The sequence below is a fragment of the Pollicipes pollicipes genome, unplaced genomic scaffold (assembly GCF_011947565.3).
Source record: "Pollicipes pollicipes isolate AB1234 unplaced genomic scaffold, Ppol_2.1 Scaffold_3447;HRSCAF=4054_pilon_pilon_pilon, whole genome shotgun sequence".
In the NCBI taxonomy this organism is placed as follows: Eukaryota; Metazoa; Arthropoda; class Thecostraca; order Pollicipedomorpha; family Pollicipedidae; genus Pollicipes; species Pollicipes pollicipes.
The window spans coordinates 43,780,946-43,807,029 of record NW_023596297.1 but is presented as its reverse complement, the minus strand read 5'-3'; the positions used below and the strand labels follow the sequence as shown (position 1 = coordinate 43,807,029).

At 57.8% G+C, this 26,084-nt stretch overlaps 2 protein-coding genes and 1 pseudogene across 2 annotated transcripts; 2 read left to right on the top strand and 1 right to left on the bottom strand.

Moving 5' to 3' along the window:
* The first annotated feature begins 549 nt into the window (after positions 1 to 549).
* Positions 550 to 17,869, top strand: LOC119092591 (pre-mRNA-processing factor 39-like). Its single transcript, XM_037215546.1, is given in 19 exon segments — positions 550 to 2,016; positions 2,587 to 2,702; positions 2,951 to 3,076; positions 3,466 to 3,633; positions 4,053 to 4,194; positions 4,502 to 4,621; positions 5,246 to 5,844; positions 6,154 to 6,166; positions 6,927 to 7,043; positions 8,241 to 8,365; positions 8,623 to 8,950; positions 9,508 to 9,533; positions 9,823 to 9,966; positions 12,799 to 12,886; positions 15,074 to 15,258; positions 15,742 to 15,878; positions 17,125 to 17,204; positions 17,206 to 17,250; positions 17,456 to 17,869. Coding segments are annotated over 19 exon segments (3,819 nt in total). The 5' UTR covers positions 550 to 858; the 3' UTR covers positions 17,558 to 17,869.
* Positions 17,870 to 18,786: 917 nt separating this feature from the next.
* Positions 18,787 to 19,729, top strand: LOC119092590 (leucine-rich repeat-containing protein 51-like). Its single transcript, XM_037215545.1, has 2 exons — positions 18,787 to 18,855; positions 19,448 to 19,729. Exons 1-2 carry the CDS (start codon positions 18,787 to 18,789, stop codon positions 19,727 to 19,729), a joined length of 351 nt encoding a protein of 116 aa, XP_037071440.1.
* A 279-nt stretch (positions 19,730 to 20,008) lies between these two features.
* On the bottom strand, positions 20,009 to 25,175 carry LOC119092589 (diphthine methyl ester synthase-like; annotated as a pseudogene).
* Positions 25,176 to 26,084: the final 909 nt, after the last annotated feature.

The following is a 26,084-nucleotide window of genomic DNA, read 5'->3' as shown; positions in this document are numbered from 1 at the left end:
ATTAGTATGGTTTGTATGTTATGACAGTTAAACATCCAAAAATCTTTCAGCATTCTTTTGTAAGTTAGGCACACAAACCTAGTTATTGCATAATGTTTGTTTCTACAAGGTGAACAGCTTATCACTATCTCATGGACCATACTTGTATCAAGAAATGAAATGAATATGAAAAGGACTGAAGCCATATTTCATCCACTTTCAACACTACAAATGACACCATATGCTTATGTCAGAACTGCCCACTGTTTCAGGCCACTGTGGGAAAGTCTAAAAATGCCCCCAAAACGGAAGAATCGGAAGAAAGAGAAACCACCATTATCCGTGCAAGGTCTTCTGCATCTAGAGGCCTCGTTCGTTTCGCCCAAGGACGTGGACGTGGTGCTGGCCACCGTGACACCCGGCTCTTCATACGGCTACGGAGACGGCGCTGGACACGTGCCGGAGCCGGCTGAGCAGACGGCGGCGCCGACCGGGCCTGGCGGGGACGGGAAAGGGAACGGGAACGGGACTGGGACTGGGACCGGGACTGGGACTGGGACTGGGACCGGGTCGGCCGGGCCCGCCGCCGAGCTGCCAGCCGAGTATGGCGGCCCGCTGCGACCGGCGGACGTGTCCGAGCTGCCGCGAGACTACCCAACTGTAGACACGCCGCTGCCAGAACCGGTGGCGCTGCTTCCGCCGGACCTTGACGACCCGGACCAGTACGAGCCGCCCGAGTTTGCCGCCGGCGGGGACGCGACAGCGACGGATACGAGCGCGACGGACGCGACAGAGGGCGCGACGGAGGCGACAGAGGGCGCGACGGGACTGGATCCAGGTGCCGATTCCCGGCCGGTGGGAGGCACCGCTGCATGAAGCATGCCGAGCCACACGTCTGCAGCGGAGGGCGGTGGGCCGACCGCAGCGGGTGCCAGTCCCGTGACGGAACGGCGCGCGATCAGGGAGTCGCTGGCGAACTCTGCGGATGATGCGGCTCAGCCACGGGCGGCCGGAGGGGAGGAGGCGGCCACGTGTGTGCAGGATGAGCCAGCCGCATCTTCCGCGGCGCCCAGTCATGCCACGGACTCGGCGGATGCTCAGCCCCCGCCCGGTGGCGAGTTCACAGACCGCGGGGCGCCTACCAAGGCGACTGTGTCTCACGTGGTGGGCGAGAGAGCTATGGAGACACAGGATAGCTTTGCCCCTCCGTTTCCGGTGTTAAGTCAGCGGTTGGATGCTGTCCAGGCCCCGCTAGTTCCCTGCCCAGTACGGACTCGCCACCCTGTGGCGAACCACGGTGATGGGGATGAAGCCTGTGACTTTCCAGTGACCACTGAAATGGCGCCGGCCGCTGAACCCCCCGCTGAAGCCCGGGCTCAGGGGCGGTGCGGTGTCGCTGACGCGGCCTCGACTTCGGCGCCCTCTGCCGCCCCTGCCGTCCCAGGGCCTGCACCGTCACCGGCACCTGCCGCGTGTGCCGCCGGCGGGACTGACACGGAGCCACTGCCACCTCCCACCACGGCAGCGGATGCCGCCGTCGGGACTGACACGGAGCCACTGCCACCTCCCACCACGGCAGCGGATGCCGCCGGTGGGACTGACACGGAGCCACTGCCACCTCCCACCACGGCAGCGGATGCCGCCGGCGGGACCGGCACGGAGCCACTGCCACCTCCCACCACGGCAGCGGATGCCGCCGTCGGGACTGACACGGAGCCACTGTCACTTCCCACCACGGCAGCGGATGCCGCCGGCGGGACCGGCACGGAGCCACTGTCATTTCCCACCACGGCAGCGGATGCCGCCGGCGGGACCGGCACGGAGCCACTGTCACTTCCCACCACGGCAGCGGATGCCGCCGGCGGCAGCGGTGCCGGGCCGGCGCGCGCTGAGAGGATCGCGTGCGCGGCAGACTTGTTGCCGGAGCAGTGTGTCGGGCCGACGGACGGCATGCTCGAACACTACTGGCAGTTTGTCCGCGAGAACCCGTACGACTTCAACGGCTGGACCTACCTTCTGCAGCATGTGGAGAAACAGGTGGGTGTGGAGAGGGCTGGAGAAACTGGAGAAACAGGTGGGTGTGGGGAGGGGGGGGGGGAGGGTGGAGACATTGGGCGTGAAGTGCTGGTTTCCCGGTGTTACAACCGTGTCATTGCTACCAACCTTTCGAATAAAAGATGTAATGAGTTGTCTGGATGGTCGATCCCGAATAAAGTGTGATTGAAATGGTTTCACTCTAACTGCACTGCTTGATAGATGCATCCACCATATATGTTTTATCTTCACTCGTCCTGTTCTGTTGGATGGGCTCTTTGCCAAGCATTTTTCCGTCCGCAAATCGTTTCCTGGCGGTTGATACCCAGGGTACATTCAACATGTAACACGATTATTAGATTGAATAAATTAAGGGATTCGTGTAAGTTGTAATTTCCTGCATTTGTTTTGGTTTTTGGTCTGGGTTTCAGAAGACGTAAATTGGCTTACGCTGTTTTTTGGGGGTGGGTGGGTGGGGCTGTTGTGAGGAGATCCAAACCAACTCATGCTTGAATTCACGTGCGCCAGTGTCTCTTTCATACCGTGAGAACTGAAAAGATCGTGGTGTTTCAGACCAACCTGGACGCCATCCGAGGCGTTTACAACGCATTTCTGCCGCTGTATCCGTACTGTTACGCCTACTGGAAGAAGTACGCCGACCTGGAGCAGCGGAGCGGCTACACTGAGAGGTGAGCCAGTGCCTGAGCTCCGTGGCGACGGGCCGGGCGCCGCGCGATCCCCGTGTGTGGACCTGTGTGACTTCACCCGATCGTCTCTGGCAGACGGGCAGACGGGCAGACAGGCAGACAGGCAGACAGGCAGACAGGCAGACAGGCAGACAGGCAGACAGGCAGACAGGCGGGCAGGCGGGCAGGCGAGCACTGTATGACCGCAGTTTCGGCCTCGGACCTCCTCAAGCGGCGTGGTCGGGTTTCAGGTCTCTGCAGATCCTAGAGCGAGCCGTCAAGGCGATCCCGCTGTCGATCGAGCTGTGGATGGCCCTGCTGAACCAGTTTCGCGACTCGGTGAAGGGCCAGAAGACAGCGGAGGAGCAGACTCGAGCGTGAGTGGTGTCCGAGGCCGAGGCGCCGGCTACCGCCTGGACCGCTGCTGGCTATGGCGATACGATGGTGCATTCCAACAGCCGTGTCTGGCATGCTTTACTGTACTAACCGCAATGTATTGTGTAATATGTTTCAAGAAGGGGAAGGGCAACGCTTGTGTTGCCACGCTGGCCAGCTGTCGGTCCACACGCCCGACTGCAGCTGACGTCATGTGGTGCCACGCTGCCCAGCTATTGGTCCTCACACCCGACTGCAACCGACGTCATGTGGTGCCACGCTGCCCAGCTATTGGTCCTCACACCCGACTGCAACTGACGTCATATGTTGCCACGCCGCTCAGCTATTGGTTGTCCGTCGGTCCGTTCACACGTCTGACATGTGCCGGCAGCATTTGTGAGCGGGCCGTCCGATGTGCCGGCGCCCAGTTCAGGTCCGACGCCCTCTGGGAATGCTTTATCCAGTGGGAATCCACTCATGGGGCCATGAGCAACGTCACCGCCATCTACCGGCGCCTACTGAAAATACCCACTCGCTTGTACAACCGACACTGGGACGAGTAAGTAGCTCATGTACGACATATTTTCCCTTAAGTTACGAATTCAGAACCTTTTTTAACTAAACTGTCTTCTTTCTTTTTTAAGCACACATTAATGCGTGCATTCGTTGCAACGTGAGGCCTGTTCCATACAGACCTGGTGCCTAATTTTGCCTTGGGAGCAAAAAATAATTGCACGCTTACAGTCGTGTCAGGCCGGCATTTGAAAATTTGCCGTGAAAATTGCAAAAGGCGAGTGTATTCTGTGCTCCTCTAGACATGGGACGAAGCAGAGGGCTAGACCCGCGAATTGTCGGCCCCAAACCGTGGCTGGGTACAGACTGCAGTGAGGAGGGAGATGAGAGATGGGAGATGGAAGCACCTGCGCCTGTGTGCTCGGTGCTCGTTGTCGAGGCCGCTCCGTCCACCTGTGCCGCCAGTTTCCTGCAGCACGTGCGGGACCATCACCCGCGTGACATCCTGGAGCGTGAAGAGTACGTGGCGCTGCGTCGCGCGTGCTGTCTCGAGCTGGGCGTGACGTACCGTGAGGAGTCCGCCTCTCCGCTCGCCGACCCTGCCAAGGTGATCACGGTAGGCGGGCGACGGGCGGCCAATACGCTGGGAGGCGGGGGTACTGACGTCATTTTCCTGGCGTGAGTCTCGTCTTATCTCACCCTAGAGATCTCGCTGGTCCTGCATTTACCGTGGTTTGGTGACGCCAATGGCCGGGGCGTTTGCAGTGGTTGGTAAACAGGCTAATGGTGAGCCAACAGATACTCAGGCTCTGATCCGCAGCCAGACGAAGGTCTTGTGCACCACGGCGTCTCTGTATTACGTTGTGGTTGGTTGACCAGACGAACGTAACTGGACGCTCCTTCCATACCGTTAGATCCGGCAGCCCGAGGTGAAGCTTGTCAGTGCTATCAAGGAGAAACTGGTGGCCTCCTTGGTCGCCATTCACGAGAAAACGGAGAAGAAGGCCGAGAAACGCTGGAAGTTGGAGGAAAAGGTAGGCCAGGAGGCCTCAACTCCAAGGCGATAAGATCTACCGACAGGGTGACGTGATAGCTGTCGGCTGGCAGAAGGCACAGTAGAAGGCTTCTGCACAAATCAATGGGGAATAGAATGTTTCATCGTTGTATGGGCAGGGTTTTGCACTGAGCTGGCTGAGTTAGGTTGATAGAAGCGCTGCGTGATGGAATGGTTTACACCATGGTATGGGCTTCTCTGTCATTTAGAACATTTAGATGGCCTTGTCCCGCGATGCGTAAATGACACTGCGGCTAACGACGTCAAGCGCGCATTTATCAAAGAAAAAGGGGGATAATCACCTTGCAGGCTCGCCTCTCCCACTGTTATTAACAGTATGACTGATGTCATGGCGGCAGTTTGTGTGACCGAATCGCTTGAACAGTATCAATAGTTTTCCATGGTCAAGGTAGTTATCTGTCCACCAAGAATGTCACACTTTGCATCCACGTGCATCCAAACAGATGACCATTTGCTTGGCCGTGGCGATTTTTCCTGGCGCTGGCAGTCTGTCGCTGACCGTCTCGGCGTCACTCCGCCCTGTCACGGCTTGCGCCTGACCCTGTTCTGTGCGTTGCGCGTGATGGACTGTGTTCTTCGGCAGATTAAGCGGCCCTACTTCCACGTGATCGCGCTGGACCGGCGTCAGCTGCGCGCCTGGCGCGACTACCTGGAGCTGGAAGCGGCCGACGGTGACCACGACTCGCTGGTCATGTTGTACGAGCGCTGCCTGATCGCGTGCGCCCAGTATGAGGAGTTCTGGCTGCAGTATGCCCGCTACCTGGAGCGTCGGCTGCAGTCGGTGCCGTCGCCGTCGGCCGCTGATGATGCGGCCATGCGGCGCCTGCTGGAGGCCGACCGGGCCGGCGGCGGCGGCGCCCAGTACGAAACAGAGTCGCGCCGTCTTCCCGAGGAACGGTCGCACGTGGCGGCCGGCTACGCGGCGCGTGCCAACCCAGCCGACGCTGTGCGTGAGGTGTACAAGCGTGCCTGCCTGGTGCACTGCCCGACGCGGCCCAATATTCGCCTGCAGTGGGCGGCGTTTGAGGAGAGCATCGGTGAGCGAGCGGCCGCCGGCGCGGCGCGCGCTGACCACGGACGCTGCCGGCGGACTGCGCCAGTGCCCGTCGGCTCTCGTGCTGCGGTGTTCCGTCGGAATACCATTGCTTTGAGAGCAAATCAATCGCGTTTAACCTCGAAATGGCCAGAATAGTAACGCCTTTCATCATGTGCCCGTAATTTGTGTCGCGTAGGCTGGGCTGGATGGACATATCCAAGGATAAACTTTAAAAAATGCTCACAGAACAGAATGACCGAAGTTGTCGTTTAACAAACTCATTGCTGTGCTCACGTCTCCCCAATGATCTCTGAATATTGCGGTTTTTTGGCCAGTTGACCGAATGCCTTCGTGACACGTTGTATTCAGTTCACCATGCCAGGATAGACTGGGAATTGGCCGACCTCTCTGTAGCGCTCGCACCGAGCCGTACTTCACCGCCAGCGTGTGCCCAGCACTAACGCCGCGGTCTGATTTCAGAGCTCAGCCGCCGTCGCCGGCTCGCCGGAGCGTAGTGTGTGTGACGTGTGTGTACCGCTGGTGACGCGAGTGGTGTGTATATGCCGCCGGCCGCCGCCGTAACTCTGCGCCTGCCCACTCGGTGGCTGAGTGCTTGGACCGGCCCGGCCGGAGGGCGACGCGGTGCGGTGCCGGAAACATGATTTGGGAGCTAAAACATTGCTGAACGGATGAAATGCGGCCGCCTCACAACTTCTGTGCCGCTTTAGGAACCGCGGTTTCAAAGGAAGGATATTGCTTGAAATTTTAATAAGTGTGCTAACCATGTTCACTTTTCTCGTTAAACAACACGTTGGATACATCACGCCTTGTTAGAGCTCAAAGGTCATCACGTTTGCGTCTGTTTCTAGAGCCGCATGCTCAAAACAAGTTACTCTCGACTGGGAACGGCAACCAAAGGCTTAAACCATGTTTAACTGATCGCATCTCCTCATTCCGGACGAACCCGGCTTGCTGTACGCCCTCGAGTGCCCACCGGCTGAAGCTCCGCCGGCCGGGCCGTCCGTTGGCCCAAGCACTCCGCGGGCGCGGCGTTACCGCTGCCTGCGTGTCTCCGTCTCTCCGCTCCGCCTGCCGCCCCGGCCGCTCCCACCGCCCGCTGACCCGCTGTCGGCCAGCAGGCAACGTGGGCACGGCGCTGCAGCTGCTGGGCCAGGTGGTGGCCAGCTTCCCGACAGCGGTGCGGCCGCGGCTGCTGCTGATCGGGCTGGAGCGGCGCCGCGGCCGGCCGGACGAGTGCAGCCGGCTGTACCAGGCGGCCGCCGACGCCGCGCCCGCCCACCTCGCCACGTGGTGGGCCATGAAGCACGCCCGCTTCTGCTTCAAGGTTGGTGGGATGCGCCACCCGCTCGGAAAGCCCACTGAAGGCACTGACTGCCAGCCGGAACGCTGGGAGCGCCGGCCTGAGATGGGGTCTGCGCTAGCCAAAGATCCGGGGCCAGTTGTGATATAGCGCCGGCATGAGATGGGGCCTGCGCTAGCCAAAGATCCAGGGCCAGTTGTGATATAACGGTGACGTGGGGTGTTCCTGTTGGGCGGGGAAGGCCACTGTGAGCATTTCTCCGTTTACGTAGTGTGCTTACACAGACGTGTTTGAAGGGACCGGCGTCGTGTTGGGGCGCCAGTGGTGCGGGAGTCCAGCTGTGCTGGGCTCGGGTTTCAGAACGTGTGTGGCCACTCGCTGACCTACTGAGTCTAGCCGGCTGCCGCGCGGACTGGACCAGCCAGCGCGGCCTGGTCTCAGCTCTGTACGGCACGACCGGATGCCTCCGAGGTCTCCTTTGCCCAGACGCCGAATCAAATTATTCGTTCAAACTGGCTTATGCTACCCGGCTGATTAAAGGAAAGTACGCAACAAACGCCGTCTAACGTGGTCTGTGCATTCCATGCTATCCTTACATTCATTTGGGCGTCTGCAGAGCATCATTTTGATGAAGCTGAGGAACGCTGAAACATATTAAACCAGACATCATCAGTCAGTTTTGTTTCATGCGGTGCGGAATTCACGGTTTACTACAGCACACGATCGGCTGGCATTGCATGGGTTACGTGTGATGTGCTGCCGCCTGTGTGTCGTGTTAAAACTTGGTGAAGGATTTCTTGCGCCCGTGGGTGTACAATGGCAGCACGCGGGCACCCTCAAGTACCAGTTTTATAGGCAAACGGGCGTGCGCTGAATCGTTCTTCACCAGCTGTGGTTGGCTGTAATAGCCTGAAACATATCCGAACCTCCCACACAGATTCATGGCACACACGGGTCGTTTCTGTTATTTCCTGGCCCGTTTCAGCAGCGCAGTGGTGTTGCCGGCAAATTCTGAACAAGCCGGACAAGGCTCTGAGAATTCCCATCCCGTATGAGCAGCGTAGTGGTGTTGTTAGCAGATTCTGAACAAGCCGGAAAAGGCTCTGAGAATTCCTATCCCGTATGAGCAGCGTAGTGGTGTTGTTGGCAGATTCTGAACAAGCCGGGCAAGGCTCTGGGAATTCCTATCCCATATGAGCAGCGTAGTGGTGTTGTTGGCAGATTCTGAACAAGCCGGACAAGGCTCTGGGAATTCTGCGGACGGCCGTCAAGCGGGACCGCTCCAACCCGCGTCTGTACCTGCACATCCTGGACGTGTGCTACCAGCGCCACCCGGTGGACGTGAGGTGAGTCTCTGTCGCTCTCGGCCGGGCAGGGGGCGTCAGAGGCGCCGGCGCGCCGCTGCCTCCGCTTGTGTTACGCCGAACTAGGACCTTTTCTGGCTAGAAAACTGAACCTGTTGGGTTGCTGAGTTCCCTGAAGTCTGCGTTTGCGTGTACATTTTCGTCGTGGTTGTGTGGCGAACCGTCGTGAAGTCCACCACCTCTTGTGTGGTAGTCAAAGGTGGGCTGTGGCAGTGCCTGGTTGGTATTTTCTCCGCCAGGGGCGTGACGGCGGCGCTGACGCTGGCACTCAACAGCAAGGACGTGTCGGCGCGTGACAAGCTCGGTTTCCGGCGCAAGAAGGTGGAGTTCTTCGAGGAGTTCGGCTCGTTGCGCCAGCTGCGCGAGGCCGAGGACGAACTGGAGACGGCCGAGCGCGTGCTGGCCGCCACCGAGCGCAAGCAGGCGCGCCAGCAGGGACAGGACGCGCAGGAGCAGGAGCCGGAGCAGGAGGACGCTGGGGGCGCGGCCGGCCGGCCCGTCGCCAAGCGGCGGCGGAAGGTCGAGATGGAGCCGACGCCGCCGCCACCGCTGCCGAATGGTGCCGTCACGCCGCCCGGTGGGTGTGTGCTGGTCCGGCGGCGCCAGCCACTGGCGGTGCGCCGTCTCAGCCGTGTAGCCGCCTTCTTTGCACGTGCTCGATAGGCCTTTTGGTGGAATCTGGCTGGTGGTGAGGGGTGGTCGACGGTAACACACGGTTGGCTTGCGGGGGTGTCTGACTCCCGTCTGTTTTGTTCTGAATGTAATCAGCGTTTTCCGGCGTGACCAAGAGACAAGATAGGTAGCTTACGCCAGGCTGCCGTGTTTGATGCAGTGCAAGGTATCTAGCAGCGTTTTGGAGTTCCTGCAGTAAAAAAAACCTTCAAGTGTTGCTCGACGCCGTGCAGACCTCTTCAAAAAGTGATGAAAATTGGAGCACAACTTAAAAACGCCTGTCATCGCTGCGCAGGGGGGGGGGGGGGCAGTGCTCCGTTGGTCAGTGGTCTTGAGGCGTCCACATGCTCCTGCAGCGGCCGCGTCCGGCGCCGCCCAGTGCTGTCCGAAGTGCGGCTGGGACGGCTCCGAGCCGCAGACGCCGGCTGGCCAGCGGCCGCCGGCGCCGGCAGCGCTTCAGCCGTCCTCCTACGGCCAGGTGCCCCCACCTGGGACCTCACCATGAAGACGGACGCCTGCGGGTCAGTCGTGCGCCCGGATCGGCACGTCTGGCGGCGCCAGCGTTCCTGTACTTGTTGCCATGATCGATGGAGCTATCTGTCGGCTGTGAACGGCGAGCCGGTGTGGTGAGGGTGCTGCCAGTGGACCGCCTGTTCCGCTGAAATGGCCGTGACAGTGCGTGCCGCCCGGCGTTGCTCTGCGCCGTGTCCGTCACATTGCACCCCAGGCCCAGTCGCCGACCCTGACCGTGTCACGTGCCGCCGCAGGTACGGCAAAGACCCGCAGTACAAGTGGTTCCAGGAGCAGGGCTACCGCGACTACGACGCGCGCGAGGCCGGCGGCTACCCGACCACGCTGCTCGATCCCGTGTCGTCTGACGAGGAGGCGCTGAGCGGGCCGCCGCCGCCGCCGCCGGCCAAGCGGCCGCGGCCCGACGACGGCCAGACGCCACACATCGTCACCAAGGACGGACGACGGTGAGCGGCCGGCCGGGTCCCGACGACCCACGGAGAGCGGCCGGCCGGGTCCCGACGACCCACGGAGAGCGGCCGGGCGGGTCCCGACGACCCACGGAGAGCGGCCGGCCGGGTCCCGACGGCCCACGGAGAGCGGCCGGGCGGGTCCCGACGACCCACGGAGAGCGGCCGGGCGGGTCCGACGACCCACGGAGAGCGGCCGGCCGGATCCCGACGACCCACGGAGAGCGGCCGGGCGGGTCCCGACGACCCACGGAGAGCGGCCGGGCGGGTCCCGACGGCCCACGGAGAGCGGCCGGGCGGGTCCCGACGACCCACGGAGAGCGGCCGGCCGGGTCCCGACGGCCCACGAAGAGCGGTCGGGCGGGCCCCCACGACCCACGGAGAGCGGCCGGCCGGGTCCCGACGGCCCACGGAGAACGGTCGGACGGGTCCCCACGACCCACGGAGAGCGGCCGGCTGGGCCTCAACGACCCACGGAGAGCGGCCGGGCGGATCCCGCGACCCACGGAGAGCGGTCGGGCGGATCCCGCGACCCAGGGAGAGCGGCTGGCCGGGTCCCGACGGCCCACGGAGAGCGGTCGGGCGGGTCTCCACGGCCCACGGAGAGCGTGCCAACGGGCCAGAGCGGTGGCTATTTAGAGATTGAAAACGTGCGGAAGGCGATGTGTATTGCAGTGCTGTCGTGCTCCGGAGTCACAAACTGACAGTTTCAAGTGGTTTTCTGGTCGTTTGCTTAGCTCCTGTTATGTTTTGAATACCTTGTCTGTTATCGTGGCGGCCACTCACGTCCTCCCTCTGGTGTTTGCTATTGGCTCGGGACTTGGCCTGCGTCGATGTACCAGGTTACGGTGCCACTGCGGCTGCTCCGTGAGTCGTCTGGTTAGCAGTCCCCCCTCTGTGACCCGGCTGTTGGTCACCAGTCCCCCCTCTGTGACCCGGCTGTTGGTCACCAGTCCTCTGTGACCCGGCTGTTGGTCACCAGTCCCCGGATCCGTTGGCATCCGGATCCGTCACCAGTCTCCCTCTGTGACTCAGCTGTTGGTCGCCAGTCCTCTGTGACCCACCTGTTGATCATTAGTCCTTCTCTGTGACCCGGCCGTTGGTCATCAGTCCCCGTCTGTGACCCGGCTGTTGGTCATCAGTCCCCGTCTGTGACCTGGCTGTTGGTCATCAGTCCCCGTCTGTGACCTGGCTGTTGGTCATCAGTCCCCGTCTGTGACCCGGCTGTTGGTCATCAGTCCCCGTCTGTGACCCGGCCGTTGGTCATCAGTCCCCGTCTGTGACCCGGCTGTTGGTCATCAGTCCCCGTCTGTGACCCGGCTGTTGGTCATCAGTCCCCGTCTGTGACCCCGGCCGTTGGTCATCAGTCCCCGTCTGTGACCCGGCTGTTGGTCATCAGTCCCGTCTGTGACCCGGCTGTTGGTCATCAGTCCCCGTCTGTGACCCGGCTGTTGGTCATCAGTCCCGTCTGTGACCCGGCTGTTGGTCATCAGTCCCCGTCTGTGACCCGGCCGTTGGTCATCAGTCCCCGTCTGTGACCCGGCTGTTGGTCATCAGTCCCCGTCTGTGACCCGGCTGTTGGTCATCAGTCCCCGTCTGTGACCCGGCTGTTGGTCATCAGTCCCCGTCTGTGACCCGGCTGTTGGTCATCAGTCCCCGTCTGTGACCCGGCCGTTGGTCATCAGTCCCCGTCTGTGACCCGGCTGTTGGTCATCAGTCCCCGTCTGTGACCCGGCCGTTGGTCATCAGTCCCCGTCTGTGACCCAGCTGTTGGTCATCAGTCCCCGTCTGTGACCCAGCTGTTGGTCATCAGTCCCCCGTCTGTGACCCGGCTGTTGGTCATCAGTCCCCGTCTGTGACCCGGCCGTTGGTCATCAGTCCCCGTCTGTGACCCGGCTGTTGGTCATCAGTCCCCGTCTGTGACCCGGCTGTTGGTCATCAGTCCCCGTCTGTGACCCGGCTGTTGGTCATCAGTCCTCTGTGGCCCGGCTGTTGGTCATCAGTCCCCGTCTGTGGCCCGGCTGTTGGTCATCAGTCCTCTGTGGCCCGGCTGTTGGTCACCAGTCCTCTGTGGCCCGGCTGTTGGTCACCAGTCCTCTGTGGCCCGGCTGTTGGTCACCAGTCCCCGGATCCGTTGGCAGAGTGCCGCGGTACGTGATCCCGCCTCAGGCGCCGCCTCTGCGGCCGCTGATGCAGCCGCTGGTGCTGCAGCCGACCGAGGCGCCTGGCCGGCAGGAGCCCCGGCGACCGCCCCAGGTACGGACTGACGACCCTGGCACCGACTGATGGCTGAGGTACTCACCGGCTACCCGGATACAGGCCGACGCCCGGGCACTCACTGATAACCGGGGGGTACTGACACGCGACCTGGGTCTGACCGTCGACCCAGGCACTGATCGCCGATCCCGTTGCTGACCACCGCTCACCATCACGCCGTGTTGCCGTCCACGGCGGCTCTCCGGCTCGCCGGTGCCAGCTGTGCGTGATGTCAGACGGCCGCGCAGCGTGAGGTGGGCTCAGATCTCAGTCTTTGACCCATATTGCGAACCGCTGGTGATAATGCGACCAACAAACGCCATACCCAGCGCAATCGCTCGACGCGCCTTGAACGTGTCACCTGGCGTGAGGTGTTCGCGTGGCCGCGTGCTGACCGTCGCCCGGCGCGTCCAGTTGGCGCGCTTGCGGCCGCCACCACCGCCGCCACCGCCAGCGCAGGAGACGGGCGCCTCGTGTGTGAACGTGCCTGAGTGGCTGGTGCGCGAGGGCGGCGAGCTGTGGCCTCTCCGAGACGGACGGCGGTGTGTCGCTGATTCGGTACTGGCCCCGCTTCATGAACGACTGCGGTGTCCAGGTGAGCGCTGCGCCCGCGCCCGCGTCCGCGCCTTCCGGCACGCGTGGGTGTGTGGGGAGGACAGGGGGAGGGGGAGAGGTGCGAGGGCGGTGTTTCGGACTTGAGAATGAGAACATCCTGCGCCCAGCGTGTTATGTTGTCCCTAGCACAACCGATTGCGTGACGGGTCGGGCGCCAATGGCCATGGCCGTTCGTTTAAGGGCGCGTAAGTGGGCGGGCTGTGGTGGGGACCTCATAACGGACTCACTGGTCACGGCTATCTTACAGGAGAGACAAAGTTACTTCGACAACCTTTGCAAAATTTTGATTTTTGGACGTCAAACGTCGCAGAAATTCAGGAATCCTCACACGTATTCGTTCACATCTATTGGCGCATTTATTCACGTACCTATTTCAAATAACGTTGCCGGAAAGGGCTGTTGGAAGCCCTGCCCATGTTAGCTGACGGAGTGAGTTAATTTTTATCTTTTTACTTGTGCATCTACTGTGAGAGCGGTATCGAGAAAACAAATTTTTGTGAGGGCATGGTCACGGCTGATCCGACAACATCCCTGTATGATTTTGGTGGTCCAATTGCTCCCTGCGTAAGCCAAGTGACTGCCACTCAGAACTGGTTTTTAGAACGTTTCATTCGTCGCTTCCTTATCGATTACTCGTGTTCCTGGTCTAGGGTAGAGGTTAGCTAGCTGATTCGAGGTGTTACAGTCCCGTACACAATGCACTCTGTTCTTTGTCTATATGCCCTGGTTGGCATGATCCAACGTCAATTCTCGAAGAACTGTAAACTGGCAGCTGCATGGCCGGCTCCCAAACGCTCGTGACATGCTGCACTGAGCGGTACACGGTCGTGGGGCACGATTGTCCGTTCTTTTCGCAGGCAAATCGGGATGGCTCCACATTGTCGCGGCCCAGGTTACTCAGGCCTTGGCCCAGATTCACCCCCGCGTCGTGTTGGTCTTTGTCAGCTCTCAAAACCCACGTTCCCGGTCTTAACCAAATGGGGAGGCGTAAAGTTTGACTCCTTACAAGGCTGCAGGAAAAACACCCTTGATTTGATAGGTTGCATACAAGTTCTTTGAAAACGTTGCATCATGCGTCTTAAAGTAACTGTGCTACTTGTTGCTGAGAACTGCTCAGAGGTGCGATGTCTAGTTGCACGTGACAGCGGCCTGCATAAGTTTTAAAAAGATACACAGTTTTGGAAGGGCTCACTGCCAACCCTCCCCCCCCCCCCGCCAGCCAATAGCCGATCTGAGCTGTTGATCCTGGTCCGTCGTCTGAGGGGTCAGCTACCGGTCCTTCGACTAACATGCCCGGTGTGCCTGATCCGCTGGTCCCTCGACTAACGTGCTCGGTGTGCCTGATCCGCCGGTCCCTCGACTAACGTGCCCTGTGTGCCTGATCCGCTGGTCCCTCGACTAACGTGCCCGGTGTGCCTGATCCGCCGGTCCCTCGACTAACGTGTCCGATGGCCTTATCCGCCGGTCCCTCGACTAACGTACCCGGTGTGTCTGATCCGCTGGTCCCTCGACTAACGTGCCCGGTGTGCCTGATCCGCCGGTCCCCCGACTAACGTGCCCGATGGCCTGATCCGCCGCTCCCTCGACTAACGTGAGATGGCCGCTGCCATGATTGGCTTGAGATGATCGCCCTTGTTCACTTGTCTCACCTGATGTGTCCGCCTCCGGCCCCTTGTCTAACCCGAGATCCCGCTCCCATTGCTATGAATGGCCTGGGATTGCCGCCTCCATCCCCCTGACTGGCGCAAGCCGAGCCGCCACCGGTGCCTCGTTTAACCCGAACCGTGCGCCACCGATGCCTCGTCTAACCCGAGCCGTGCGCGACCGGTGCCTCGTCTAACCCGAGCCGTGCGCCACCGGTGCCTCGTCTAACCCGAGCCGTGCGCGACCGGTGCCTCGTCTAACTCGCGTCTAACCCGAGCCGTGCGCGACCGGTGCCTCGTCTAACCCGAGCCGTGCGCCACCGGTGCCTCGTCTAACCCGAGCCGTGCGCGACCGGTGCCTCGTCTAACCCGGGCCGCGCGCCACCGGTGCCTCGTCTAACCCGAGCCGTGCGCCACCGGTGCCTCGTCTAACCCGAGCCGTGCGCCACCGGTGCCTCGTCTAACCCGAGCCGTGCGCCACCGGTGCCTCGTCTAACCCGAGCCGCACGCCGCCGGTCCCGCAGCGCATGTTCCATACGCTGCGCCGCTACGTCAAGTGGCACCAGACGCGCCAGGTGGCGCCCGACGGCCGGTTCGTGGCGCTGAAGCGGCTGGTGGCCTGGTTCGGTCCGTGCAGTCTGGAGGAGTCCGGCCTCATGATGCCCGCCAATGATAGCTGGGCGCCAGAGCTGCTCGACCTGCTGCAGAGGTCAGTGGGCTGCTGTCGTGGCAGCGCCGCCTGCGTCTTGTGAAAGCCCCGGGTCCCCGCCTGAGAGCCGGGGTCAGACCGGTCAGACTAGTCAGGCTGGCGGCGAACTATTCAGTGCGAGCGAGTCGTTATGATGGCGTGGTTTGGTAGAGCGGTTGTCCGTGGGGTGTCATGACACGTTGGTCTTATTGACATCGATTTATGAGAGCGTCGTCGGTCGAAGCTCTCCGCTCGGAGCCGCCATATCACATTGTGCTTCATCCAAACGTAGCTGAGTTCATCCTGTGCTGTCCCTTCCTATGCTGCTTCAGTTCATGGGTCAGGAATCCAGCAACCTCCACGCGAATGTTCCATCTCGCAGACTCATCCAGCTGGGGCATCAGGGTCCACCAGCTGACGTATGTGTGGCGCGCGTGTGTTGGATGAGTGTTCTCGGGCGAGGAGTTCAACAGCTGCCATGTGAGTGTTACATCTTTCCCCCAGGCTGATGCAGCTCACGGGTCAGGAGTTCAACAGCTGCCACCTGAGCCTATTCCGGAGCGGGCACGACCACGAGCCGTGGCACACTCACGACCAGCCGACGCTGGGCCGACAGCCGGCCATCGCCATCGTCTCTCTCGGTGGGTTCTGCGGCGCGGGCTCGACAGCGATATCCGTCAACATCGCACGGACACGGCAGAGCGGCGGGCAGAACTGCTGCGGGCGGAAACCGGAGCAGGCAGCGACTGGGACACGTTTGTCAGACCGTGCTGTCAGCTGTTGGGCAGGATGAGCTTTTTGATGACGGGACGAAATCCACGACCGTCTGCAGTATCACGCATTCGTTAGAAGTCTCATATCTTTTGTTCTAATTTGAGCTCGATCGCTGTATCCCCGCCAACAGCGTGAGTCCAGCGCTCCCGGGGGCTGTGGGTGTAATACCCAGAGTTGCTCTCGGCACTTTTTGCTGGTTTCGAAAGCCATGTTGTCCATATAACTAGTGTCAGCATCGGAAAATCACCGAATCTGGTGTAATTTGGTAATTCTATCTCTTATTTTATGGAATGTATAATACTTGCGTGCCTGTGCGTCGAATGCCACGATACTGCTGCAAGCAATGGTTGCATTGAAGGGTACGCCGTTAGTTACAAAGTTTTCCGGGCGCGATGTTTTTTCTTCGTTTGCTTCCCATTTATTCCCGTCCTACCATGCGAAAAAACCGGTAAAGCCCATGCATGGAATAATCGTTGGTCAGCCAGTCACGGCCTGTGCTCAGGCTTTGGACTCTATCGTCGATGCAGTCTTTCGGAATAATATCCGTCCCGGACCGTTATCCGTACGGCTCATCGGTAGACAAATACTATCAGAGACTTTGGAATGGCGCGAGGCTCATAATGTCACGGCGATGTTCACCTTCGTGAGAAGTGGTTGAAGACCGGTGGACTTGCCCGCAGAAGATGCCACAGCTTTGTTGTTGTTTTCACAGGGGAAACAGAATGTCAGAGCGCTGTTGTGTTCGGAAGCCTGTCGTTACAAACGTGTACGACACATTTAATGCCACAAATCTTCTACGGAAACTCCGTCCGTCTTCGACTAGCAATAACGAGGGTGAACATCGCCGTGACGTTACTCCATTTATCTCTGCTCCATCTTACTCCATCTTTACTCCATCTACTCCATCTTACTCCATCATACTCCATCTTACTCCATCTTACTCCATCTTCATTTATCTAGGCTATCGGGGACTCCAAAGTGCCTGATAACATTTGTCTACCGATGAACCCTGGGAATTACGGCCCGGGATGGATGTTGTACCCCTTTCTTTCAGCCCGACGATGCGCGTAAGCCCCGGACTCGAAGTGATGTCCGGTTCTGTGTGCACGCCAGGTGCTGTCCGGAATTTTGAGCTGCGCCAGAAGAGTGGCGGTGGCACCAGGTTCCTGCGGTTTCCGCTGTTCCCTGGTAGCGTTACTGCTGATGGAAGGCAATACTCAGGAAGACTGGGTTCATCAGGTGGGTGAGACAGCGCCGGCCCCTCTGGCCCGTCTCCGGACGGGCCCGGTGCCCCAGGGCGCCTGCACGGGGCTTCTCAGCTGTTTGCCATGCAGCACAGGAGTCCTCCTTTGCGGGCTGTCAATAAATGTGATTCGGAGCACTCTGTTGTAAATTGTGTTTAGATTGTTTGCTAAAAGTGACCAGCTTTTTGTGACGCTTTCAGGTTCCTAAGGATCCTCTCGCTAAGGAGGAAAGAATCAGTCTGCAGTTCCGGGTCATGTACGATCCAATGGATATCCAAGCACAAAACAGGCCACGGCTGTGAATCCCACCATGAAGTCGGCAATAGAGGTGCAGCACATAGGCCGGCGGGGAACGTGGCGTCACTGGCCCAGATGTGACTTTGTGTAGCTGTAGAGCGTGCAGGTGGAAGATGTACTGCCTTGCACTGCATTCAGCGTTAGAACAGTCAGATGTTTGGCGTGGGATGATGGCGTTTGTTGTGAAGTATTGTCGCAGGAGACTTCGCTTCACATGTTTAAGATGGTATTTAGATACGTTTTGATCGCCACAAGTATCGGTACTTTCATCTCCATCGGTCGTGTGCAGTGACGCGCGTTTCACTACGTATTCCTAGTAGCTGTAAAAAATAAATGCATATTTCTCCATCCTTTTTCGTGTCTGAAGGCGTCACAGTTGGGAACTTCGTCACACCTTTTGCAATGGTCAAGCGGCACATGAGCACGCTCTCGTCTTTGTCTCGGCATACAGACAGTCGGACCACAACCGTGCAGCGTTCATCTATCAAATGGGAAGCTGCCAGCCAATAACCCGATCAGCGACGCTCCTGACTCAGGTGCAATCAAGGAACATCACGAAGGCCAAAATGCTCCCTGACTGATATCCATTAGTACGAAGATGGCGAACACCCTCACAGATTTCTGCGGCGCACTGCCTGGCATTAACAATCCCGACTCCCGCAGGCTTTCTGGAATAACCAGTTTGGTCGCATTTTAATGAGGGTTTTGTGAATCAAGGCTCGTGCCATGTGAGTTATCGGGTTGTGTTACATAATGACGTCCATCAGAATGATTGCCGCGATTTAATGGGCGTTTGGGCCGCGAAGGTCGTTTTATTTCCTTTGACACTCGCACCGGTGTGCTTGTTCGATACCCTGCACGCCATCTGGCTGCCTGTCCACTGGTAACGACTCCCGACGAACCGCCCACTGGACCCCCCTCCCCTCCCCCCGTGTCGCGTGGACTGATTGATGACTGTCGTGCCGACGGTCTGTCGCGTGCCCCTGGATCGGCTCAGGCAGACAGACTTACAGTTGGCGTCATCCGCTGGCCAGGTGGAGGAGCCGTCCTTCAACGTCGCGTTCTTGCCGCGAAGAAACGAACGATTTTGCAAAGAAACGATTCGTTGGCAGCGTGCTGTGCAGTGGTCTGCTCGCGCTGCTTGCTTTCGCGGGAGCGGGGACGTGAGTGATAACAGTTTGTGTGGATCTGGCAAGCGGGTGATGAAGCTGTTCCCAACACTGAGGCCACCCCCATGACCGACGCTAGGCTATGGCTGGAGAACCGGCGCATGTCGGTGAACCCGTTCGAGTGGCTCGAGCCAGTGGACTACTCGTTTCTTAGACTGGCAGCGTTTTAATGGTGAGTAACACGTTTCATCAACCTCGCATGGTGTTTCCAACCCTCCAGATATAGCAATGTGTCAGTTTTCTTGTAACATCCCATTGTAAGAGCGAGAGCACCATGGCTGTTTTATCCTCACCCGGCTGGAGGACTGGGTTTGCAAGATACCTTTGAACGAAGACATGATGCATAGGCATGTGCGGTCTGACGCGTTCCCCACAGCAACCGTAGTGCCCGCCAGGGATATGGTATTTGTGATAATTGTGACTGACTTCACCGAGTCCCGCCCGGCCGGGTCCAGCCCAGCCGGCGCTGCCGGTGACCCGACGGCCGTGTGCCGCAGAGGTGGAGGGCGAGGACCCGCGCACCGACAGTCACTGCCCGCGCGTCGACCCCGAGTCTAAGCGGTTTCATCGCCAGCACGGTGCGATTCAACAACAACCACATCACGGAGCTGCCGAGCTGTCGGCCACGCTCGACTCCCTGCTCTTCGACCGCGGCATGCTCACCTGGCTCGATCTCTCCTTCAACGCCATCGCGGCCATCGACGCCAACCTGACGTGCCTGACCAGCTGCGCGTGCTCTACTTTCACGCCAACCAGCTGGCCAGCTTGCAGGAGGTGGCCAAGCTGACGATGCTGCCGTACCTGCGAGCGCTGACGCTGCACGGCAACCCGCTGGAGGAGGGCACGCCGCGCTACCGGACGCGCGTGCTGCTACTGCTTGCCTGGGCTTCGCTCGGCTCGGACTTCAGCGCCGTCACGCGCCGGGACCGCGCAATCGCCCAGTTTAACATGCTGCCCAAGCCGCGGCCGCGCAGAATTAAGGACGACGACGATGACGCGGCCGTCTGATGCGCTCCGTCCCAGGCTCACGGAATTTCGTCTGCGCGTAGGACTAGAACTTGATGTACGTCTTTTATGCTCAATGGCAGCCTCGCAATGTTTAATATGGGAACTGTTCTCTCGTTAAAGCGCATACGACGCGGGCTTGGCTGTTTATTTCAACTCACGATTGCCTCAGTTCAAACATTGATTGTCGACAAATCCGAGTAAAAAAATCGGTCCCCTGTCGACGTTAGTACCGCAGCTTATGACTTGCAACCTCGAGCCGACACGCAGATATTATGAACACATTGCACTTCATCAATAAGCGGCACCCGCCATCGCACCGGCTCGGAAGTGTGAGCCTGCAGGACACGAAACCGAACAAGACTTCGCAACACCGGGAATTCAACCTCAGATATAATAAACCAAGACATACACTGCATTCCCCTAATCACTGGACTTGGGTTCGAACTGTTTCAGAAAGTCCTCCTCCATGGGATGGGTCTTTCCCACGATCACAAGCGAATGAAGCGGCGGGCCGGCGTCACAGACGGCCAGGTCGCGGAGAGGGCCCACCTCGATCCGCTGCCGGTCGGTGCCGACGCGCGCCAGGCCGACGGGCGCGCGTGCTCGGCGTCAGGCCCGCCCAGTCCTCGGGCCGGTCGGCTACCGCCTCCAGCAGCTGGCCGGCCGCCGCCGACACGCTCATGTAGCGCGGCGGCTCGAACACGCGCCGGCCGCGCACCAGGTTCTCCACGCTCTGCTCCTTCACCTTGATGTCGAGCAGGCAGAGCGTGTGCAGGCCGCGCGCCAGGTTGGCGTCGATCCCGCTCGACAAAGCTGTCGGGCCGCCACGTTTCGGTCCCAGAACGGGATGGAGAGACCGTCTCGCCCGAAGCTTGTACAGCTGCAGGCCGCAGCACCCGACGGCGCTCATGATGCTGGCGTTGTGCACCACTGGCAAGGCACGCCGCGCTCGGCGGCGCGCAGCACCAGGTCGTGGTGCGTTGGTGGCGGGCGAATGGGTCGCCGACCACCAGCAGGGCGACGTCGCGCTCGGTAGCGCCGGCGATGACCGAGTCCAGGCCCTGCTCGACTGTCTCGCGGTCGGCCAGCGTCACCGGCCCGGCGCGTACAGCTCCTCCAGCGCCTCCACGCCGCACGTCAGGATCGAGGTGTACGCCTCCAGGTAGACGGCGTCGCAGCGGCGCACTATCTCCAGGCCCCTTCACGGAGATGTCGCGGGCGTCTCCCAGGCCCAGACCCACCCAGGTAGAACATGGCCGCCCCACCTAGCTGGAACGGCGACGACAGCAGATGTCAGGCGTTGGGCTGCCGCCGGGTGACATGTACGTGGCATTGAAGCACAACCCGCAAATTTGCAGCTCTCAATAGCTTTTTATGAGCGACAGGTGACTCAGCCAGTGCTTCAATATCAGATACAAACGGCAACACATTAAATGGCACACAGTATCACAAGGAATACTTTCGGAATGGTTTCAGCAGGCTGCTGTACAGACTGCAGGATAAGAGACTGTAGTTGCTGTCGTGGCGTGCATGTCAAAACATGGTCCGATATAATGCCTGGGGAAACATTCCGAGAGTGATTTGATCTTACGCAGTACAACGTCAATGAGTATAACGACGTTAGGAAAGTGAGCGTCCCGGTCAAATGCCAGGGCAACAGCCTGAGAAAATGGGCACGGTTACTGTCAATGCCCCGCCAATCTCTGTACACTGTCAGACTGATGTGATCGCGCTCTTCAGCCGCTCGGTAGCGTACGATTCCCCTGTTGTGTTTAGCAAGAGGGGAAGTCATTCGGTATTCATTCCCTTCGTACTGCACTTGGGTTTGAACTGTTCCAGGAACCTCTCCACATGTAGTGTGTGTTGCCTTGTGATTGCGAGTGAGCAGCGTGGTGGACAGGTCTCGTCCGCCATCTAACGGAGTGGCCGAACTTTCCCTACCCTGTTACCTATCATTCAGTTGGTGCCCAGCGCTACCGGCGACAGTGCACAGCAATCCGAAACTGGTGCTGTGAGGAGTTAACTTTTGGGCTCATGAGCAACTTGTCGGCCGGCGAACGAAACGCGTGGGAAAATAATCGAATGCGCATTAATCCGAAGGGAAGTTTCCCGTATGCCCAGCGTAGCACAGGTCCGTCTCCAAACTAGGGGCGCAGGCAGCACCCGCGCCACAGCCGGTCCCCATCACCGGCCTCCGCTCTCAGGCGGCACAGGGCCGTCTCTAGACGACAGGCGCAGGCAGCACCCACCACAGCCGGTCCCCATCACCGGCCTCCGCTCTCAGGCGCACAGGGCCGTCTCTAGACGACAGGCGGGCAGCACCCCACCACAGCCGGTCCCCATCACCGGCCTCCGCTCTCAGGCGGCACAGGGCCGTCTCTAGACGACAGGCGCAGGCAGCACCCACCACAGCCGGTCCCATCACCGGCCTCCGCTCTCAGGCGGCACAGGGCCGTCTCTAGACGACAGGCGCAGGCAGCACCCGCGCCACAGCCAGTCCCCATCACGGCCTCCGCTCTCAGGCGGCACAGGGCCGTCTCTAGACGACAGGCGCAGGCAGCACCGCGCCACAGCCAGTCCCCATCACCGGCCTCCGCTCTCAGGCGGCACAGGGCGTCTCCTAGACGACAGCGCAGCAGCACCCGTGCGCGAGACAGGCAGCCCACAGCCGCTCATCGCCGGCTCGGTCTCAGGCGGCACAGGGCGTCTCTAGACGACAGACGCAGGCAGCACCCGCGCCACAGCCAGTCCCCATCACCGGCCTCCGCTCTCAGGCGGCACAGGGCCGTCTCTAGACGACAGGCGCAGGCAGCACCCCACCACAGCCGGTCCCCATCACCGGCCTCCGCTCTCAGGCGGCACAGGGCCGTCTCTAGACGACAGGCACAGGCAGCACCCCACCACAGCCGGTCCCCATCACCGGCCTCCGCTCTCAAGCGACGCCGCAAACGGCAAGCAGCTACCATTCGGATGTTACGATCATCATCAATGCAGGCAAGATGACCAAACTTTTTTGTTATTACATCCATATTTACTGCAGAGAAGATTAAGTTGCTCTGGCACCCTCATACAATGCACAGCTTTTCCTCAGATTTCCTCCCAATCAAGAGGGTTGTGAAATAACCTTCAGTATGTCATAAGCCAAGTAGTGCAACATTTGTTTATGTCATCCCCCAGTGTATACCACTTTGTTGCTGGGGTGATGCTATCAGCTCCTCCAGTTGGGGCTGAGGGGGTAGATAAAACACCTTTTGTTTGTCTATATTCCTACACATCAAAATGGCTTAAGTATGTGTCCAATATCCACTAATATACTTTAGCACAGACCACCTCAATGGCAGTCAACAGGTCAGAAAAGATTTGGAATCATATCTTGCTATCACAACTATGACAATCATGGCAGCAAACATACTGTCTGTTTCCCTTGCTCAGCACCATACCTGCTTATGTCATGTACACCCCCCTCACCATGAGCCAACTTGAGTGTATGCAACTGGGTGGTCTGTGACAATAATGTACAGGATTAATGCATGGCATGTGTGGCATAAGCTTCACCACATTCAAACCAAAATAAATCTTATTTTGGTCATCACATAAATATTTCAAAACAGAGTGCACCAAATGGTTCCAACCATGCATACACTGTGAATACTTCAAAGACAAATGAGCTGCACATTTTGACCTGTGCTAACAGAAACACAATTGCTTTGAAGCTATGACATGATGTGGCAGTTAGAATGCCTTCTCAACTCTAATTTCACCATAGTCCAACTTTTTATATCAAAATTGCTCTAAAATGGTCCTAAATCCTAGATAGAAATGTGTTTGGTAGCTATCCAGCATGATGACATCTTTTTGTAGTTGCAGCATATAGCTTTTTGAGCATTTCACTTTAAAAAATATGAGCTAATGCAGGCAATGTCAGGTTTCCTCAACATCCTGTTTGCCATCCAGGGTATAAGAAACAGTAACTGAGGTTAGGCAGTCAAATATTCAGAAATTAAAAATCACTCTTAATCTTGGGCCACATGTGCCATTATTATATCTTATCATTATGTATATATATATATATATATATATTATATATAATATAATACATATAAGTAATTCTGCACCACCCAAACACTGTACTTCCATTCTAGTATATAGTGCAAATCTGAAGCAAAATATTTTGGCTTACCATTTAAACAGCTTTAAAGCACCAGTTTTTCTATTACCATAACACCTGGCACTGACTTTGATAAAACCTCAACAGCAAACATGCATTTGTATATGAGCAGCTACACCTTGCAGATTCTTCCTTGTTAAGTGAGGAACTTATGCCTCACCTTACATCTGATAATATTTTTGATTATGCAATTGTGTGACTAATTTATTATTGTTGATTGGAGTTTTAGGGTGTGCCAACTACTGAGATAACTTTGTGCTCAGTGTGGCTAATTTACAAACTTGATAAGATCTTACAAACAAATTTCAGGTTGCAAATGTAAGGTTACATCACACATTCTTGATTCATGATTCTCAACTTTACACAAAGGGTTCCTCCCAAACTGTGACAACTGCAGTTTAAACCTCAACATATGCAAAATTTGATTTGCAAGGGTCACTGAGCAATATTTCCATCATGGCATGTGCTCTACAACCAACTTGTTCAGGATTACAATGACCTGTGAGTATATTACATATCTAAACTGTGGCAAAAAATTGAAGTGTGCAATCACTAGGCATTTTGGTCATGGAATGGAATGAACATTACTTAAATAAAATAAATGGAGCATTCTCTGACACAATATTGTGAATTGATTGAACTGACAGGTGTAAGCAATGATAAACAAACCTAACTTGACGCTGGTTATTATTACAATGAACCACTTGTACTGGTCATTGTCAACATTTGTACCTAACTCTGCAAACACATCATGTCCATCTTGACACTTGCACGTGCAATAAATGAACCATATACCAACCTCGTCTTACGCGAACTTCTCGCTAGCAGACCGGCTTTTCCCCCAGCACACGCAGATTACAAGACAGGACCAGGCTATGTAGCCGATAGAAATGGCCACCAACCAACTAAACCAGGTATTTTGGGCTAGTATGACAAAATAAACGTACAAGTTTGACATGGGACGTCAGATACCCATAAACCCACGTGGCAGACACTGTGAGAGCTGAGTAAAAACACGTTTTTTGTAGTCAGGGATTGTAGCACGTGCGTAGGATCTGTCTTCTTAACGCTGGAAAGCTTCCGAATGTCACCACTAAATGATGTTATATGACTTGTCGAGGGCATAATGAGTGGATGCGTCGGCTGAGGCCAACAACGCGAACGGTTAACGGCGCTCTTCAAATTCTGACAACATTTCGGACAGGGTTGTCAATATTTGTAAATCCTTATGTGTGGGGGAGGGGTCGAAATGAAGGCCCAACAACTTACCCTCCCCATTTCTTCTCACCGGATTTAGCCCACTTTATTTTGGCTTAACGCGATGCATATTTTTAATCTTTACATAATTCAATAAAAGTCCTTAATTTAGGCAGTATAAAAGTCATGCAGGGTTGGGCCCAGGGATCAGGCACTGGTCAAAAACGTCTCTTCCGACTGGCACGTGAACGCGCCCTATAGAGGCCACCTGAGAGCGCCAACGGCACTCTTCTTTGGCAGTCATGGGAGACGGCACGCATTTTGGTTGTGAGGGACGGGGACCGGGTTAGCCACAAAGGACTTAAGTCATCCCCATATTCCAGAGCTTCTCGTTTTAACCTCACAAACCATTGCGTGTCTTCTGGCGCTAGGCATGTGATGTTTATTGCATCGTTTATCCGTTCACCTGTTACGATTTGTATCTTGTGGTGAGAGCAACCATGACTTTGGTATGAAAGTGGTACGAGGCGCCACTACGTAGAAATCTCAAAGAAAATAGCCCTTGTGTTATGATCACTTTTACCCACGTTTTTTTGTAGAAAATAGCCCTTGTGTATGATCACCTTTTACCCACGTTTTTTGCCTGCCACCTGCCAAAAACATTCGGGGGGGGGGGGGCAAGGCAACATTGGAGAGGTTCAACTCAACATGGGAAGGGGGGGGGGGGGCAGGGCCCTCACAAAAGAATACAAATCGACATTCGTGATTTCGGACCTCGACCATGTACAGGGGCGGCAGGACGATAGTTCTCTTTTTTGATAGATTTGTAAGCGTGGAAATGAAAGCTGTAGCCCGCCCCACATACGGGGGGGGGGGGGGGGGCGACGTATCAGAACAAACGTCCTAAAATGCCACCAAGGCAAGGGAGCGAGCCGTTTGCTGGGGTGGGTGAAAGACCACATCGTGAACGATGAGAAGTCCACGGGCACC